Source organism: Amia ocellicauda, chromosome 18, assembly GCF_036373705.1.
Source record: "Amia ocellicauda isolate fAmiCal2 chromosome 18, fAmiCal2.hap1, whole genome shotgun sequence".
Lineage (NCBI taxonomy): Eukaryota > Metazoa > Chordata > Actinopteri > Amiiformes > Amiidae > Amia > Amia ocellicauda.
The window spans coordinates 15,695,498-15,716,489 of NC_089867.1; the positions used below are offsets into that span (position 1 = coordinate 15,695,498).

Below are 20,992 nucleotides of genomic sequence, written 5' to 3' on the forward strand. Positions count from 1 at the left end.
ATCTTTTTGTATATAGCAATAATTTCATTTTTTTCTTAAAAGTAAAGGTTAGAATTATTTTAAAGAAAAAGGCAGGAGAAAGTAATACTGGAGTTTGAAAACATTGTGAAAGCAGTGATGGGTTGTAACCCATTGTGAAACCATTAAATATTAGTAAATATATTAACAACTGTATGGTTGTTGAAGCCAGTATCTATTCTATACAAAATGTAAGTATATAATACTGTATATTTGAATAATATGTAACAGATTCACCATGAAGACCTTACAGCCGATCGCTGCTTCCATAATGCTTAACAAACTGTTCAGGTAGAGAGATGGAAAAATATATATTGTATATGTAAAATATGGTGAATATTTTGACAACTCTTAACATTAACAAACATCTAAATATGGGGTCCTTGAAATTAGTAATGTAATTATTATTTAGACATGAAGAAAGACAAACCAAAACATTAATTAATGCAGTAGTTAACATTAACAAATACTTTTCATGCCTTGTTGATGTGTTAGTTACTGACTTCTTCATGTTAACTAACATATAAGTTAATGTATGATAACAGACACTTATTGTGAAGTGTTACCATTATTATTATTTTAAGTAGGAATCCAAACTTAATGTGTGCTTTACAAACATGCTTCACTTCGAGTCAAGATAGGGTACAATTTTCAGAGGTGAGTGTTTTTATATAAAAAGTGGAAAATATGAAGTACAAGGTATGTCTTTCATGTGATAAAAAACATTTAATAGATTATTGCTGTCACACACACACACAAAGAACCTCTGACAAAACATAAATACATAAATAAATCCTTGCAACAACAAGATGAAAGACCATGTGCAGGGTTTCACACAATTCGTCATTACATCAGTCAGAACAAAAACAAATGGTGACATCATCATCAAGCATCAGGAAAGTTCAGCTTTGTGGCTGTGATGATGTAATTGCACTTTGTTTGCATACGAATCATACATTTAGTTTTGGGAACATGATGTCCATTTTCTTCTTTAGTGCCTAACTGGGTGCATGTTGACACATCAATTCCCATTAAAAGTCAGAATCAGTGACTCCAGTAATTTTTTATTGGGGTGTAGCAGAAATTTGCCACAAGGCAGGCATTAATCAGGATTTTATATTGCCTAGACTTGGACTTTTTTCAGATTTTGTTTAACATTTTCCATAAAAACTATTGGATATCTCCAGGCTTGTTATATTCAGGGTTGGCAAGGTTACTTTTAAAAAGTATTCCATTACAGAATACTGATGACCTTGTTTTAAAAATAATCTGTAACCTAATCCAATACATTACTCCAAGTCAGTAACGTAATCTGAATACTTTTAGATTACTTCTGGAATACTTTTTTTTTTCTTTATTAAAAAACAAAAGCAGCTGAGTTCAAGTGAAACAAAATGTACTATACATTCTAATATGGATGACGGATTGAAATTGTTTATTTGTATCCACAGTTCAAACAATTAAAATGGTAATTAAGATTTGCATCAGTTTAATTCTTTTGCATATTTATACTTTGCATTTTGTAGTAGTGTATGCATTTTTAAATGAGTTAAACTGCATCTTGATTAGTCCCAGAGGCAGGATGAACTCATCAGGCATCAGAAATGACTAAGGGGGCACAAGTAGGTCTTTGAAGATCATGGGGGTGCGGTCAGTGTTCGAATTGTCTGGATGGATGGGGTGGATGGTGCTGGCGAAGTGCGGTCCAGGAGGGTGGATGGTGCTTAGCTGGGATGCTGACTAGCAGCTTCCATTCTGCCCACTTGTTGTAGAATGGTGACGAATCACCCGCTCTTATAGAGACCGTAAATAAAAACAATGCTGCAAAAATACTACACGTGGGCCCCTTCAGATTCCCCTACGCTTGTACACTTTAATGTAAATTATGTGTAAGTAATCAGTAATCTCTTACTCTTTTAAAAAGTATCAGTAATCAGAATACTCATCTGACAGGAGCAACGTAACGGAAATACATGTATCAAAATTCTGTAATCTGATTACGTAACGCTGCTACTTGTATTCTGTTACTCCCCAACCCTGGCTATATTTCTGGCATTGATTTAGAAGGACATAACTACATTACATAATAATAAAATAAAAACTTACTTGCAGTAAATTCATTGTCAATGACTAAAGGTAGTTAACTATGCTAAAATAATGCCTGGGAATGGGGAGTTAACATTTTCTAACACTATGTGCATCACTTGTGGAATTTGGAGAGAGGTGTTCTCCACCTTATGCTAGCACCTTGTATATCCTGTCTCATTGGAGTGTCTTATTTTCTATTGTATGTTTTTAGCAAATACATACTGCACATAGTTTCAAAACTATGTGGCAGTAATTTTAACATTTTCACTCTTTCAATGATGTCACACTCTTTTGATTATTCTCAGATCCATTTTGTTGGTTTTATCTCATCCTGTTATTCCAAACCTATATCTTTCCATGCTTTGTGTTTACAGTTTCTGTATAATTTACATTTAGTGACCAGGTATCAGAGGCATGTGAGCACTGGTAATATTCATTGATCAAATACTTCTCTCTTTGTGCAAATGGATAGATTTCCTTTATAGTTTCTTCCAAACGCACTCCATCGCATTTTCACTCTTATTTTGATTTCTTCCATAGGTTCTAGACCTGTGCTGATGTGATATCCAAGGTAGACTTTGGTTTTACTCAAGGTCATTTTGAGTCCAGTCCTTTCACTTGAAACCAAGAGTTTGAAGCTGCAGGTCTGCTGTCATCGTCAAATCATAAGCAGTTCAAGTCAGCTCCATTTATCTTTTTTTCTTCCACATCCAAAGCCTTGAACACTTCTTCAGGTGATGCTGTGAAGAGTTTTTGAGAGCTTGTGTCTCCTTGACATATTCCTTTGCAGAGCTTGAAAATGTCTGATAAGATGATTATATACATATATATATATATATATATATATATATATATATATATATATATATATATATATATATATATACACTCACCTAAAGGATTATTAGGAACACCATACTAATACTGTGTTTGACCCCCTTTCGCCTTCAGAACTGCCTTAATTCTACGTGGCATTGATTCAACAAGGTGCTGAAAGCATTCTTTAGAAATGTTGGCCCATATTGATAGGATAGCATCTTGCAGTTGATGGAGATTTGTGGGATGCACATCCAGGGCACGAAGCTCCTATTCCACCACATCCCAAAGATGCTCTATTGGGTTGAGATCTGGTGACTGTGGGGACAAGTTTAGTACAGTGAACTCATTGTCATGTTCAAGAAACCAATTTGAAATGATTCGACCTTTGTGACATGGTGCATTATCCTGCTGGAAGTAGCCATCAGAGGATGGGTACATGGTGGTCATAAAGGGATGGACATGGTCAGAAACAATGCTCAGGTAGGCCGTGGCATTTAAACGATGCCCAATTGGCACTAAGGGGCCTAAAGTGTGCCAAGAAAACATCCCCCACACCATTACACCACCACCACCAGCCTGCACAGTGGTAACAAGGCATGATGGATCCATGCTCTCATTCTGTTTACGCCAAATTCTGACTCTACCATCTGAATGTCTCAACAGAAATCGAGACTCATCAGACCAGGCAACATTTTTCCAGTCTTCAACTGTCCAATTTTGGTGAGCTTGTGCAAATTGTAGCCTCTTTTTCCTATTTGTAGTGGAGATGAGTGGTACCCGGTGGGGTCTTCTGCTGTTGTAGCCCATCCGCCTCAAGGTTGTACGTGTTGTGGCTTCACAAATGCTTTGCTGCATACCTCGGTTGTAATGAGTGGTTATTTCAGTCAAAGTTGCTCTTCTATCAGCTTGAATCAGTCGGCCCATTCTCCTGTGACCTCTAGCATCAACAAGGCATTTTCGCCCACAGGACTGCCGCATACTGGATGTTTTTCCCTTTTCACACCATTTTTTGTAAACCCTAAAAATGGTTGTGCGTGAAAATCCCAGTAACTGAGCAGATTGTGAAATACTCAGACCGGCCCGTCTGGCACCAACAACCATGCCACGTTCAAAATTGCTTAAATCACCTTTCTTTCCCATTCAGACATTCAGTTTGGAGTTCAGGAGATTGTCTTGACCAGGACCACACCCCTAAATGCATTGAAGCAACTGCCATGTGATTGGTTGGTTAGATAATTGCATTAATGAGAAATTGAACAGGTGTTCCTAATAATCCTTTAGGTGAGTGTATATATATATATATATATATGCTCAATGCTCCTAGTCTTTAGATAAGAATCCAGCAGTGGCAGAAACATGTCATGTAATTCACTGTCCATAGCCTTCAGAGCACTGCCAGCTCTCTGGGTAAGGGCACAGGGAGAGAGTGTAAAGCTTGTACACCGGCTGCACTGAAAGGGAGAACAAAAAAGATTAACAGAACCAAGATGAATGGCTTTAAAACAAGCATATATTCTCCTCTCTCAGGACCAGCAGCCCCACATCAGCACAAGCACAATCCCCAGTATTGCCCCACACCCAAGCAGGCTGATGCTTTTAATTGTGAAGTTGCTATTGTTGTTCTTTTTTTTCCTCATCTGTCCTTCACTGTAAATTACTGCACTTAAGAGTTTCCACATGGGCAGCTGTAATTGATCTCAGGAGGGAAGCAACAGGCCTGGTCTGCAGCCCAGTCTGCTAGACACACCATCACTCTCTATCAACTCCCTGTCCCACAGAGATGCTCACATAACAGCCAGTAAGTGGGGCACTGTATCACTCGTCCTGCACGGCTATCTTCTGAAGGCAGGGGGTGGAAGGGCTCATAATGGGAAGTGGGAAACCCAGAGTGGACAGACACAGAGCTACAGTGACTAACTAGTTTGCATTGCTGAAATATTGCCGCACAACAAAAGGCTACAGTTTGAACCACAGAATAAAATTAAAATTGACAGATGAATTAACAATTGCACATTCTCATCATCCCTTCTATAAAATAGTGACATTTGATATCAATCTTTCCTGCAAATTAGGAACTAGTAGCTTTTTCCCTACATATAAATACATGTATATTTGCTAATCTGGAAAAGCTTTCAAAATCCATGTCAATAAATTGATTTAAAATATGGTCCCACTATTGCAAACTGTGGCTAAACGTTGTGCTGGGTTAGAATGCTATATATAGCAGCTGGATGGCCTGGTCCATTAGTGCAGGCACAATCGGTTATTGATGAGGTAATTTATTTTCCAGGGGACAGGCGCAGGCTCTGAAGAGGCTGCAGTTGACATTAGCATTAAAAACACTGCTGGGAAATTAGGTGTGCCTCACAGAATCAAATCTAATTCCACCACCACGGATCCACAACACTTGTTAACAATTTAATCATTTGTGCAGCGTGCTACAGCTATAGGGCTTATAGATCCGGGTGCATCCTGGCTGAGGAGCTGTTATTACTCTGTTTGGACGTGGAGGTTTTTGAGAGCAGGCATACCAAGCCACCAGCATGGCCCGATTGCCACCCAAACTGGGTTCCTCTGTATATTTTAGTCTCAAGCTGCTGCGCTTACACTTCGGGACATTACGGAATCAGTGAGATACATAATGAGTTACATATCATATCTCCAGTTTTGCATCAGTTAGGATTTGGGTTCGGGTCATGTGTAGAGATGTGTGGAGTTGCTGAAAGCCCAGCACAGACACAAACTGTATCTACAGTAATTGGTTGAGTAATCAATGTCAGCTTCTACACAATATTATATAAACACTGTATACTATATTAAGAAAATATTATTATAATTATTAAGGTTAATCTTTGGCTTGAACATCTAGTCCCCCACCTTGCTTCATGGTGCTGACCTGGGGGTGATTCAAAGCAGTTCAGTCAGGCAGGAACACTGAGATCAGAAAAATCATAGTCATAGGAGAACATTATAAAGGTGTATTAAAGGAAGTTCAATTGTATTGATCCTGTAATTACTTTTTTCTGTAAAACATCCATTTGAACAACCCCCCCCTCACTTCCGGTGAGGTGCGCTTTCCCGTGTGTGCTTGCGTAGGTGTTTCTGTACAAGTGTAATGAGTTAAACTCAAGCTCTTTCATGCCACAAGTAGAATGTGCTGGAGAAATAATAATAATAATAATAATAATAATAATAATAATAATAATAATAATAATAATAATAATAATACAAAATACAGTGAAAAAAGAGTGGAAAAGGTTCAGAGATGCATTAGGTAATTTATCTGGATGTAAGCCTTCTGTTTGCCGTCTCCAGCACAGGCGGTGGGGCTGTGTGTGTCTCCGCATGCAGCGGTGTCAGCCTGTCGCCAGGCAGACCCACAGGCTGCGCGGAGACACCGAGACGGGGGCGGGATAGAGAGAGCGAGAGACAACAAGAGAGAGAAAGAGAGCGGAAGTGGTGGGTGGAGAGGGGGAGGCAGGGAGACAAAAAAGAGAAAGAAAGAGAAATGGAGAAACATGGCATAAAGGGAGGGGAAGAGGAGGATGGAGAGAGAGAAAAAGGTGCAGAGGAGGAGAGAGAGAGAGACAGTGGAATGGGGCCGTGAGGGGGAGGAGGAGAGCGAGAGTGTGAAGGACAAGGTTGTGAGGCTAGGCAGGTGGGGGGGGTCAGATAATTCAATTGGAAACCGAGAGAAAGCAAGCTGGAAAGTAACATGAATAACTAGTGCAGAGGTGTGAAGAGAGGAGCTGGACAGATAAACAGAGTTTATTAGTGAAGTAGAGAGGGGGAGTCAGGGGTCTGGGAACAAAAAGCTGAGGCAACAGCGGAGTCGGGACAGACATGGATGAAAAGAGAAGAGGAAGAAAGAAAAGGAAGTCAGAGAGAGAGAGAGGGACCAGCGGGGAGAATGGGGTACCCTCACTTGTTGTTGCTTTTCTCTCATTCTTTCAAAGGAAAAGACACGACCTCCTACCCTGCCTTGTGTCACTGCCTGAATAACACTCTCCCACTATATCAAACACAGGTGATTCAACAACACTGTTTCCGGTTTCATATTTAGTGGCCCTTACATTCGGCAGACGTACGGGTTCCTGTTGAAACCTTTCTAGAAGCCGGTGCCTCCGCCATGTTTAAAGGAAAGGAAATGCTCTGGAACTGGAACAAGTTGAGCATTCGCACCTCCGACAGGCATGTTTATCCTCTCAGAAAGTGGGATTCCAGTTCATGAGATGAGAATCATTGAAGGCATTTCAACCCCCCCCCCACCGTCATTTGTACACACAGAACACTTCTGTCAGGGGCTGTGGCATCAGCCTGGCATTGTTTGAACCAGCTGGCCTGGGCACTGGACCGCCCACCCTGCTGTGGCAGTTCTGATTCACCACATCATAATTACCACTTTGTTATTCATCACCTAATGTTACAAACGTGGCTTAATAAGCGCTATAGATGTAACCTTTCTTTAAAGTGTTACCCCTCCATGCACATGGAAGCTGCTCTGAAAAACCAGAGGTGTTCCCAACATCTGACAGCGTTTTACACTCACATACTCCCACTCTGCATCAGCCTGCTAGAGATCCGGTTTTCATCCTGTATAATACACAACCACGCCCCCCCGCCTCCTCCGCCAGCTCTTGCCTCTGGTATCACCTGGCAACACAGCAAATTAGCAAACCCAGGCAAGCAGCTAGAGCTGGGGAAAAGTCTTTGATTTCATTAACTCTTAAGGTCCAGACAAAAAATAAGGTACCAGAAAATGGTGACACAATCCAAAACACACAACCGAACTGTAGATGTCCTTCTGGGCTGAGTATGTGGCCAAATCCAATCAAAGTATCTGTCTCAAAAGCTGTGTGCCAAGCTTGTGCCAACTCAGCCCCAGTACTGAGACACTCATCAGCCGCAGAAGAAAGACTAAAAACGATATAATAAACAACAAGAAAACAACTAGAATGAGATGCAATGAGACAAATTGTAATTCAAGGGCAGAACATTGCTTTGTATGACTAACTCTCATCTGAAAACGACAAACACACGCACACACACACTCTCTCTCTTTCACACACACATCAGTGCATTCGCCTTCTCAAACACACACTTTCTCAAACACACACACCCCCCATCTTAATTTCCTGTTAGAGTTGGTATGTGGGGTTAATAAAGGCTGATGAAGTTAATTCAGGATAAAACGTTTTAAAGACAGATCAGAGAAAAAATATAAAACATCATGTCACATGGTTAATTAACCAATATGCACATAGCTCACATCCCAGTACATCTGAATCCAATGACGCAGTTTTGTACCTGTGACAATGAGAGGCTCTGTGCCACATGCACTGCAGTGTGACAGTGTTGGGGTAACTGCATGTGTGATCCTGAAATCCTGTGTGAGGGGGAATGGCTGGTGACCTAATATTAATTTAACCACATCCAATTAAGTCCTAGTTCATCTTAATAGGCTAATTTCACATGCTGGCGAGCATAAGAAACACTATAGTAGCTGACAAAGTGAAAATGGAAAAAATCACCAAAAAATAAATAATTAAACTGAAAAGGAAGGGATTAAAGGTCCAGGCACAGTTCTGAATATTGCAGAGAGATGCCAGATCACTCTTTTTATAAACTGACTGTGGGTACAGCAACATAAGCTATTCGGTTGCTTAAAGATGTAGTAAAGAGCTGCAAGAGAAAGAACGCTAAAGACACATACAGCAGCTTTGCACTCGGACACGCAGTTATGAGAGAGAGACCCGATCAATGGAATCTGAATGACGTAGACGCAAATCCATCAATCAATCAATCAATCAATCAATCAGTTCATCAAATTTCTCCATGAGGGGAAAAACACATACTTTTTCAAATCAAAGATGGAGGAACTTGCAAAAGTACTAAACATCAAACTTTTTATTTTCTTTCTGACAAACACGTAAAGTAATATAAGCCCCCTAAAGTATGTGTTATTTTGGATTTGTTTTTTTAATGTACATTTGTGAAGGGTTAGGAACAAATCCAGACATCTAGAGAAATCGATAATGATCTACAGCAGCCGAGCTCGGCTCTGTGGCCGGCAATCAGCGCTCACAGAAGGCTGTATTAGAGAGAGGGGCCCGCGCTTCCTGCTCCTTTTCATATATTTTAATCAGGAGAGACTGCAACACTTTTTAGTGTAAATGTACAGCTAAGCTGCTTACAACAGAAGCAACATCACAATATTATTAATTGTTTTATCAACTTCCAATTATGACTTTTTTTTTCGCTCCAATGAGATTAGAAAAAAACCAACAACATCAACAACTGCAATAATAATAATAATAATAATTATAATAATATAGTTATGAAACATACATATCTGCAGTGCTATAGATTCCTTGTCCTTCAGTCTGTAGTTCCCATATAGTATACGAAGGTATACTAGTATACACACCAATCAGCCATAACATTATGACCACCTGCCTAATATTGTGTAGCTCCCCCTTTTGCCCCCAAAACAGCCCTGACCCGTCGAGGCATGGACTCCACTAGACCTCTGAAGGTGAGCTGTGGTATTTGGCACCAAGACGTTAGCAGCAGATCCTTTAAGTCCTGTAAGTTGCGAGGTGGGGCCTCCATGGATCGGACTTGTTTGTCCAGCACATCCGACAGATGCTCGATTAGATTGAGATCTGGGGAATTTGGAGGCCAAGTCAATATCTTGAACTCGTGATTCATCAGACCAGGCCACCTTCTTCCATTGCTCCGTGGTCCAGTTCTGATGCTCACGTGCCCATTGTAGGCGCTTTCGGCAGTGGACAGGGGTCAGCATGTGCACCCTGACTGGTCTGCGGCTACTACGCAACAAACTGCGATGCACTGTGTGATCTGACACCTTTCTATCAGAACCAGCATCCACTTTTTCAGCAATTTGAGCTACAGTAGCTTGTCTGTTGGATCGGACCACACGGGCCAGCCTTCGCTCCCCACGTGCATCAATGAGCCTTGGCCGCCCATGACCCTGTCGCCAGTTCACCTTTTTTCCTTCCTTGGACCACTTTTGATAGGTACTGACCACTGCAGACCGGGAACACCCCACAAGAGCTGCAGTTCTGGAGATGCTCTGACCCAGTCGTCTAGCCATCACAATTTGGCCCTTGTCAAAGTCGCTCAGATCCTTACACTTGCCCATTTTTCCTGCTTCTAACACATCAACTTTGAGGACAAAATGTTCACTTGCTGCCTAATATATCCCACCCACTGACAGGTGCCATGATAACGACATTATCAGTGTTATTCACTTCACCTGTCAGTGGTCATAATGTTATGGCTGATTGGTGTATACATAAACATAGTATATATACTAAATCAAATTATAGAAAGTCCAAGTTAAAGCCTGGAGAGATGTATATAAAGTTCACCCCAATACAAGCCATGCCAAACAAAATGCATGTGGACTGGAACAGGGGGCTGCACAAGCACAACAATTACAAGCCATCAACTGCAGGGACTATATTTTTTCACCCCTCTGTTCGACAATACAAAAAGGCTGTCAGGTCCCTTTGTTATTTTTCATTCATGATTCTCACAATAATCTCTGTCCTTGACCTTCATTCAAGGTGACAAAGGTTGTTTGTTTTGTTTTGTTTCGTTTTTGTGGATATCCTTCAATAAATGAATCAGTGCGTAAAAAAGGGGAACACAGAATAACAAAAGAAAAAAGAATGAATGAATGTCTCTCTTGAACAGGGAACTCAGTCTCTACTATGGGCTGACTGAGATTAAAACAGCAGATCAGCTCATTAGTGTGTTATCAAAACCTACGCAATTGATCTGTCTGATTGGCAGCTACATTGCAACAAACAGACACCGGTGCTTAATGACAGACTTGTCCGAGAAAGTCCAAGAAACAACTGCTGCAATTAACAGTCTTAACTCTTGGGAACTTCATTCTGACAGATTGAATGCAACACCATTCAGAGAGAGAGAGAGAGAGAGAGAGAGAGAGAGAGAGAGAGGATTATTGTGAATGGTCCCATGAATGAAATTCCTTTAACATTGGGGGATTATTTAAAGTGCCACTGCTTCTTGCAGAGATAAAGCCCCATCTTTGTGCACAGTGAGAAATGCTGCAGTCAAAGTGGGATGAAGGGAATTTAAGTAAGATCGTTAATACTCAGTGTCACTGTGAAAGCAGTCAGGATGATTTAAGAATATTATGTAATAGTAAGGCTATCAACAGCAATCCTGGCACAAGTCTTGTGTAAAGTGTATTATTATTATTTAAATAATACCTAATTATAGCCAATATATTTATCACACTATTAACAATCACCATATCTATTTCTATTTGACATTTACATTCAAAGCTTTGTTTATATTGTGATTTATTTTCTGTTGTTCATATTTTTATATTATTGTACATACATTTTTTTTAGACTATTCCAGGTCACATTATTTAACCAGTATGTTACTGCTGTGTAAAATATATTGTTGCACTTAACAGATGTGTTGCTTTAAATGTTTTCTGTACCTGAAACTAAAGGATGAGGTGATATGCACCCTGAGAAAGAGACGCCACCACTGCTGCACTTTTGTTTTTGTTTTCTTGTACAGTTGAGTCCCTGGCACCCAAAACAGACTACTGAGCAAATTATCCTAATCTATCACAGATCATCTGATGCAGCCAGACCTAATCAATCAATAAAGGCAATTTGTTATTATGCTCCCAGGGTAATATAAATAGCAGTGCCATTATTAATCCTCTCACACTGCCGATGTTAATGGTAACACAGTTGGTTATAGCGTTTTGTTCTTTAGATACACAGTAAGAGGGTCTTGCACTGCTCCTGGGGTAACTCCTGTTTGATTTTATTCCAGGAGAGTCTCTCAGTGAATCGTTTACTGAGCAATTTCAATTGATTAACACCTGACAATAATCGCACATGTCAGATTAAACAATATCAGTTCAATTAAGTGTCCAATCTAGTAATTTAGAGCTCATTTGGAATGAAAACCTAAAACCCCTGTACTGCTGCTCTCCTAACCCTAACCTCCATATTTATTTATGTATTCATGTATTTATTTATTGAGCTATAAGCTTCATTTCCCAGTTAATAGTGCTCTTAAACACAGTTCAATCATAAAGAAATAAAATGTAATTTAGAGAAACACATTTAAGTGACTGTAATGAGAATATATATGCAAAACAATAATGAAAATCAATCGTAGTCTCTGCCTCTCACAGCTTTCTAGCCTTTTATTTACAGTGTATGAGTCTGGATGCAATCCTTATCCCATTTTATTTGTGTAGTACACAGAGTTCAACTAGATTACAGTGAGTCTTCTGCAGCAGGAGGACCGGAGAGGTCTGGAGCGAGTGTAAGGAGAGATGAGGCTCTGAGGGTAGCTCGGTGCAGGCAAGAGCCAAAGTCTTGAACTGGGTGAGACCTGAGAGTGGAGATGTACTGGGAGTAGGACAGAGTGAGGTCGATTCCTATGAAATGGAGAGATCTGAAGGTGAGGAGGAAGAGGGAAAGGGGAAGCTTAAGATGACGTGAGTGCATCCAGGAGGAGATAAGCAGAGACAAGAAGAGATGGGTCAGAAGAGGGAAAATACAGGAAGACCAGGGCATCATCTGCACAGGAATGTTAGAAGAACCTATTGGATGCGATGAGGGGCCCAGAGAGTGGGTGGAGAGAAAGAACAACAGGGGGCCCAGGACAGAGCCTTGGGGCACACCTGTGAGGAGAGGTTGTGATGTGGACAAGGATCCATTCCATGTCCCCTAATTGGTGCGGCCGTTGAGGTAGGAGGAGAACCATGCAAGAGCAGTGCCAGAGATTTCACGGTCAGCGAGGGGAAACCGAGTGATTGACAGTGTCAAAGGCCACAGAGAAATCAAGGAGGACAAGGACAGACGAGAGGAAGTTGAGCGAGTCAGTGACAAGATAGGAGAGCAGTTTCAATGGACTGTGAAAGCCAGACTGCAGATGGTCAAGGAGTGAGTGGTGAGAGAGAAATAAAGAGAGCTGATGGTGAACTGCTCACTCAAGGGTTTTAGAGAGGAAGGGAGAAGGGAATTGGTTATGGTGAATTGTAGAAAAAATCAGGTCTCTGTAATAGCACTTTTTCGTCAGTCTACATGGATGACATTTAAAGTGCATTAAAGAAAACCACACATCAATCCAATAATGTTATTTATGTCACTCAGAAAGACATTTCTAGACATACTTTGGAACCACACCTACGCTTCTATATCACCCTTCTTTTTTTTTTGTTAGGCTTCCAGTTTAAAGAAAGCAACAAGTTCTTTGTAATCCAAATCTTTTCCCTTTTGCCTTTATAGCCAGTTTCATTCACTGACAGAGAGAAGGGAAAGAGGCAGAGTGAAATTGTGTGTGCCCGAGATAGAGAGAGAGAGAGAGAGAGAGAGAAAGTTTATAAGGCACAGTTTTAAAAAAATGGAAGGAAAAAAAACGGAGAAATCTGAGGTGGACAGCTGCAAGAGTGGAGATAGTGCAGAGAGGCTTTTAATTCCCAATCCCCGCCGAGCCTTTGAAAATTACCAATCTTCTTATCATGGACTCGGGACTTCTTATGCAAATTGTTGTGGAGTGGAACGTTTAAACGGAAAATTACTCGACAGCAGTTTTTTTCTCCTCTCTCTCTCTTTTTCACATAGAAAGCCTGTTTCCAGTCTCAGATAAGAAGATGAATTGCTCTCCCTGCTTTGAAGCGAGTCAGGATTTAAAGACTCCAGTCCGCCTCAGCCTAATGCCACAGCTCTCTCTGCCTTTGTACCAAAGCAGAAAGAAAAAAAAAGATTCAAAACAACACAGATTTTGTACTCCCTCCTGCTTTAACATGACATAGCCACATCCTATTTTCGGGGGCCTCTGGAGACAAGAAAGAAAAAATATTTTCACATGCCTTTCTCTGTAATTTACTGTACTCTTTTGCATTCCTGTTTATTTATTTATTTTCTTATTGGAAAAAAAAAACAGTCAAGGGATAATGCTATAAAACTGCATATTTCATTTGCTTTAATACACAGTGAAACTTTTACAAAACATGATGAAAAACAAATTTAAAAAATGAAAAAACATCTTAAAAATGGCAAATTCTGGAACTACATCTTTTGAAGATCAATAAATATGCCTATGAAGAGCTGTACAATTGTACTGATTCTGGTTGGAAAAAAATAAAAGTTTTCTTTACAGCCTGTGGTGTTTACAGCATTGACCTATTCTAGTTATTAGTTTCCAAATAATAGAAAAGATCACGCATAACTGGAACACACACACGGTGGGAGGAAAGAGCGAGAAAGACAGAGGTGAAATAAAAAAGCAAATCAATATATTTACTACTACCTGACATTTGCAACACACCTCAATACTATACAACCAGCACTTTTATATTATTATATTTTTTTAAATATGTAATGTTGACAATATACAGAACTACCACAAGCTAAAAGCGTGGCTTCAATGCTTATTGCAAGTGTCAATGGATTTATTATCCAAATCTTCTGTCATATTCCCTTGTAGTGATCTATATTTGGTCTGAAATAAATCACCAAATCAAGACGATGTCACACTACTGTCCATTCAGGAACTTGTTTAAAGTCTCAAAGAACATATTAATTGTCCCAATACTACATCAAACTTCTCTCCATATGTCCCTCTGTGCTGAGTTTGTGCTGGGGCTTTAGTAAGTGACCCACATGTCTAGCTAAAATGTTTATAGCCAGCATACCTACCATTCTTTTCTGTTGTTTATTTGTCAGAAACAAGTTCGGAAAAAGAAGTGCTACCTCCTAGTGGCTGGAGCGGTGGTACTGACATTCCTGGTGATCATAATCGCCGTCTCTGTGAGGAAATGAACCGCCGGACACGGCAGCTCCAGGTAAGTGTAAACTGATTCAAGCCCTTTTCTATCTTCTGTGTTGGGTTTCCCTGGTTTGAATTAGTTTAAGCCATTAGCTAAGGGTGCCCCATCAGAAATCCCGGCATTGCATGTGGGAGCATGTACAGCACACCATGGGCCGTTCTGTGTGTGGTCAGAATATCTATTATTACAATCTACTGCAGGTTCCAAGTAAAACCTGCACGCAGCTCGACCACTTAACTAGAGATCTGCATCACAATTTCCACGACACAGATGTCTTGGCTGGCGTGTTTGTATCCCTTGCTGGGTTTTAAAGCTGGAGTTTAGATTGGGGTGGTTCTGTGTTGCTGTAGGAGTTGTAGTTCTGGCAATTGGAGAATGTGATGTTTTAGTACCAGTATTTAGTTGACCCTGCTGGAGAGCTGAGAAAGACGTGGTGCAGTACTAACTATTATTAGCCTGGAACCGGTTGCTTAAGTGCTTATTACAGTGACAGACCTTGGAAAGTGAGCATCTATTGCTTATAGTTAAGATTACAGAAATAGACAAAATTAACTTTGCCAATCACAGATTTCTTACCTTTTTTTTTGTAAAACACACATTACCTTTCATCAAAGTCTTTATTTCTGCTGTTACATGGCAGGCACTATATATTAAAATGTAATTGCACTCTGAATGATGGAGAGTTGGGAATCGTGCTGAAGATGGCCCCGTAATAGAAAACCCCATTATAACTTTTGGTGTATTTCCCTTTTTAGCATTTAAAAATACCAGAAAAGAATAAAATATTAAGAAAAAATAATAGTTTTTCTCTGAAACTTGAGTTGACCATTTTTGGTAATTGGAAAATTATTTTGGTCTGACCTGTAATTTTGATGCTGTATTTAAAAAGGAGAAATCCAATCAAAAGTGTTAGAGCAACAGTAATGTAAAGGACTAGCTTAAAGCAAGTCTATTTTTACACTCTGATGAATCTTTATGTTTTCATTATCTGGCAGCAAGATGCTGATTTTTTATGTAATATTTTAGTGGTAAGGACAAATTGCTGTTTTATTGCATATAATACTGTGGGTGTTAATAACTATGAGAGGCCATTATATTAAAAAACATACCATATACCAAAAATAGATGTACAGTACCGTATGGCAAAGTAAATATGTTATGTATCAAAATGGATATAATATTTACATAAAATTCTTATATCATATGGCAAAGCAAATATGTCATATAAAACAAAAATGTATCGTAGCAAATTTAATATGTCAAAATGGATACATCAAGGGAATACATATCAAAGCCAATGGCAGAGATCTTGCTTGGGGCTTGCCCATGGGGCTTTGCTTTGGTCTCGGTCTATGACTTATTTACTTTGACATACGGTATATCCATTTGTGGTATATTTATTTTGCCACCTTTGAATTGGATGGCCTCTCATAAATAATGGCCATCACCAACCATTTGTGCAGCCCCTGTGTGAGTGTATCATTCAATAATAATAATAATAATAATAATAATAATAATGAGGACTGAGCAAAACACAATTTCAACAAAAAGGACCTGACGCTTTCAGATTAGTTAATTGCCACCTTACATTTTCATTATTCTCAGTATATTAATGTAATAATACTTAAAAACAAAAACAAAAACTTGAAAGACTTGATCATAGTTACCAGTTCCAATATGCTTTATATGCAAATGGTATAGTTAAACATAATGTCCCATTTGGCATCCCAATGACAATATTTATGTTCAAATCGTCAGCTTTATCAACAACACAGTGCAGCTTAATCTGACAGGGGCTTTAATCAGGACCACAGGCAGGGATCTTCAGAGGGGGTGATACTCTTCAAGATGAAAGGAAATAAGTTACACAGCCATTAATCTGTGCCCTGAAGGCATGTAGGAACTAGTAATGTAATAACTACCGGTAATGTAATAACTGCTAATAATGTAATACAATGCTGATCGAATAATGTAGTAACAGTGTGTGCGTAATGCAATACATTATTACAATATTAACTGCTTATTACAGTATTAACTGGGTAACACTAATGTAATTAAACTGTAATAACTTGAAATAATTGTGTAATAGCATACTAAAAGGCTACGTTTTAATTATTGTATATAACGTGTTACACTTCTATAACATTTACCACTTCTATTGGTTTATCTATGGAAAAGCTGTTCAGCTGACTATATACACCAAATAAGTATGAGGAGGGTTTGGAGATGTACCTACCCAAATAAATAAATAACTGTATTGTATGCAGTATACAGATATGACTGTGGATATGAAAGTATCATCCAGCATTGGATTCTCTGCTTTATTCCTTTTATAGTCCATCTTAAAATAAATGCACTGAGAAAAAAATAAAAAAGATCATACAAAAAAATCCAGTCAGGGATGAGGTATCTCGACATTTCCAATTAATGTTGCCCTGCAATGTATATGATTCCGTGCTCAGCTATAATGGGGAGTGTATTGCTGTCATTGTGCTGCATCAGCAAGATGCTCACGTAGCCGTCGACAAGCCGGCGTAGTGATGATTATCCAGCTCCCTTCAGCCAGCAAGCCTGAGCTAATGAGACAGCTATTGATCACCTGTTGGAAGAATGTTTGGATACAGGGATTATACAATTATAACAAAGAACTGTTGATTGTGTTTACATTTCCGGGAAACAATTTCACCTTTTTTGCTCGCAAGTTTGAGAATTCAGAAACCTCCTCCGCATGTCAACAGGGTCTGTGCTAACAATGGAAACTTTTCACGTTGGTTCAAGAGTAGGGACCATTTCCAACTTGTGCTGCATGCATATGTGCTGCATGCTGGCACAGCATCAGTACATCAATGAGTCAAACACATAATTAAAGAAAGACAAAAGTCTCATACCTCTACAGCCTCACTCATTCCTCCATCTCGCCCGAGCCTCCAGCATTGTGCGTGTGGCTCCTATTGACACAGTCAGGAGGGAGACTCAGGCTGATGGTCAGACAGGCAGAGGTGAACTAAAGGACCTTGGCCTCTTCAAAGCCCTTCTAAAGGAAACAAAACCACATCAGATTATTTCATGCTGCCTGCCTTGAAAGATGGATTACTGTCATTGCTTCATCATGGAAGTCAAGTTCTTATAAGGTTGAGTAACATTTAAACCAGGGTACCATATGGCAGTGATGTCAGCCACTGTAGCTCGAGGAAACGTATAGTTTAGTTTCATTACGAGCTCGGGATTGAAGTGATTGTTATCTTGATTCAATCACAACTCATCGCCAACTGAAATCTGGCCTGAGTGACAGACGTTACTGTTCCAGATATTGATTTTAAACTGCAGTCCGTTTCTTTCTTTCTTTTTCTCTTCTTTAAGATAACCACTCATTTCCCATCTTTCTCTGGTTACTGAGATTTTGTGTTGCTTTTTGCTCATGCTTAAAACTTCAGGGAGAGCAAATAAACACAATGAACACTTAGTTATTTGAAGGTCAACGTGTTCTGAACACTGCGAATTGGAGGAACAGCTGTATAAATACATGTGAAAACTTGCAAGCTGTCAATGAACACTTTAACAATACTTTCCTGTCAAGTGCCCAGATATTTGACATCTTGTGGCCTAAAGGGCTTGGACTTCTGAGCTTCATTACACCTCTACAGACTTCTCTCAAGTGCAGTAACCAGATACTTGAATTGATTGAGATAACAGAATACATGACTTTTACCCTCCTTAACAAGGTTTAATATAATCCTGAGTGTTTGGGGTCATCTACAGGTGAAAACAGGAAAGCCTCATATAGATCTGAATTTCCTGTAGACCGATGGGAAATTGACCCCATCGGGCTGTGAATGAGTCCAGGTCTGCAGACGATGAAGCATTTCTACACGGCCGCCTCTCCACTCACAATCACAAGGAGGTGTAACTAGAGTCCCCTCCTGGGAGGCATTAGAGCAAGAGGTCTTTCCACTGTGTGCTTTAGCAATCAGCGCACAAGAAGAGGGACAGTTATAGACTTTGTAAATGTAAAAAATGAAGGTCAAGAGTTAGATCGTGGAGGAAAGGAAGAATTGGGATCTGCAGCCCGGGTCCAGGAGCTTCTGTCTTTCGGAGCCCCTCAGCTCTGAACAAAGTAATTAGACTGATAATTTGCTTAAGCTGGACTCTACTGGTTCTGTAAGCATTGTGTGTGTGATACAGTGTAGCGAATCAACACCTAAGTGTCATTAGTCCTGATAACATCAGCATTGGTTCACCTGCAAAGACATTTTCTTCAGCATATCATGAATTAAATAAAATGCCCTTGGGAGCAGAATAAAAATAGGCATCATGTTCCACAAGGCCTTGCAGGTGCTCCTTGTGGAAGATAGATTGTATTGTTCCCGTTGCCAAAGAAGAGTCCCGGAGACGAGGGAGAGAGAGACCAAAGGAAAAGGATGACACAAAACAGACACAGAAGAAAGAGAGGTTAACATAAGAGTATAAGAAAGTTTATAAACAAGCGGAGGCCATTCGCCCCATTATGCTCATTTGGTGTCCATTAATAACTGAGTGATCCAAGGATCCTATCCAGTCTGTTATTTAATGTTCCCAAATTGTTGGCTTCACCCACATCGCTGGGGAGTTTGTTCAGATTGTGACGCCTCTCTGTGTGAACAAGTGTCTCCTGTTTTCCTGAATGGCTTGAAGCCTAATTTCCATTTGTGTCCCCGGGTGCGTGTGTCCCTGTTGATTTGGAAAAACTCCTCTGGTTTGATGTGGTCGATGCCTTTCATGATTTTGAAGACTTGGATCAAGTCCCCTCGTAGTCTCCTCTGTTCCAGGGTGAAAAGGTTCAGTTCCTCAGTCTCTCAGTAGGACATTCCCTTCAGACCTGGAATAAGTCTGGTTGTGAGAGCCATTCTGCCCACAGGCTGTCTGGGTTTATTCATGGTGCTCATCAAAGGTGATGTGTGCCAAACGTTAAAGCCAGAAATACAAATCCCTCCATCCCTAACGAGCAGTATCAACAGAGGAGCATTGACACAATATACTAATACATATTTCCCTTTTTGTTTTTGAGCATGAAAAATATTTATTTATGTATTTATGTATGTTTGTATTTATTTAAACATTTTCATTTACAGAGCCTTTTTAAATAATCAGAAAGCTGCTACAGATTTCTGTCTCCACTTCAACCTCACTCTTCATGCGCAGGAGCATTCTCAGTCTCAGTCTCAGTCTCATAGTGTCCCCATTTTTTATCCCACTTTTTACTGCTATTTTTACTGCTATCAGCCGGTGGAATCAGTCATTATCAAACACCTGCACTCACTCAGAACAGCCGGTTGATTTCCTCTGTCACCTGATACTGCAGCTCGGGTGTGTAGGTCAGTTCGATCGGCGCTCAGATACAATCAATGAGGAACTGGGGTTTATTATACCAACTGTGGAGAGCGACTATCCACAGACGATAGTCACAGACACAATCACAATCACACGCATGTGCACCCACATGCACACTCTCACAAACACGGACACGTACACATACATACAAATGCCCTGATGTGTTTTTCCACCCCACCGTATGCCCTTATGGGTTGTTCAGTCCAAAAAATTAAGAAAAGCAAATTATTCTGAATTTTAATAATTTTGCCACTTACATCAAAACCGCTTCTTTCATTTTAAAGCTGTGAGGCAGAAAGAGCTTAAAATGAGAGACACTTTAATGGTGAATAAATTGGAAGCTGTTCATAGCAGATAGTATTCAGGGAAACAAAATCATTCTCAGAATCATTTCATTTATAAATAGAAATCTTTATTGCAGCATATAGTTATTTATATATAAGGTTGTCCATTATATATTTGAATCTAAAATCTAAATAAATGTGTTTGTATATATTTATTATTCATAGCAGTGGTAAAGTAGACATAGGAATAGTAGTATGTGTACTATTATTATTATTATTATTACTATTTTTTTTTTTATTTCTTGGCAGACACCCGTATCCAGTTTTTGTAACTGCCGTACTAATTAATTTGTATAAATAGTAGTAATATTGTTTCCTTTATCTAATTACTAAAACTCAAGTTAAGACTTGTATGTATTCATATTTAAGGTACCTATTTAAGTGTCCTTAGTAGACACTAATTGTAGGTTTATTTTTGCTTTCAGACCTCAACAGAACCTTGTGGATCATAACGTTCTGGTGTTATAAATTATTAAAACAAATAATTGCA

General features: G+C 39.6%; 1 protein-coding gene across 1 annotated transcript in view; it reads left to right on the forward strand.

The window, feature by feature from the left end:
• The window catches only part of tsnare1 (T-SNARE Domain Containing 1), a 148,788-nt gene that overhangs the window by 110,157 nt on the left and 17,639 nt on the right, over positions 1-20,992 (forward strand). Inside the window, exon 11 of the mRNA XM_066691190.1 lies at positions 14,688-14,806. Within this exon, the coding sequence (XP_066547287.1) occupies positions 14,688-14,783 (96 nt within the window). The 3' untranslated portion in view covers positions 14,784-14,806. The remainder of the gene's footprint in view (positions 1-14,687; positions 14,807-20,992) is intronic.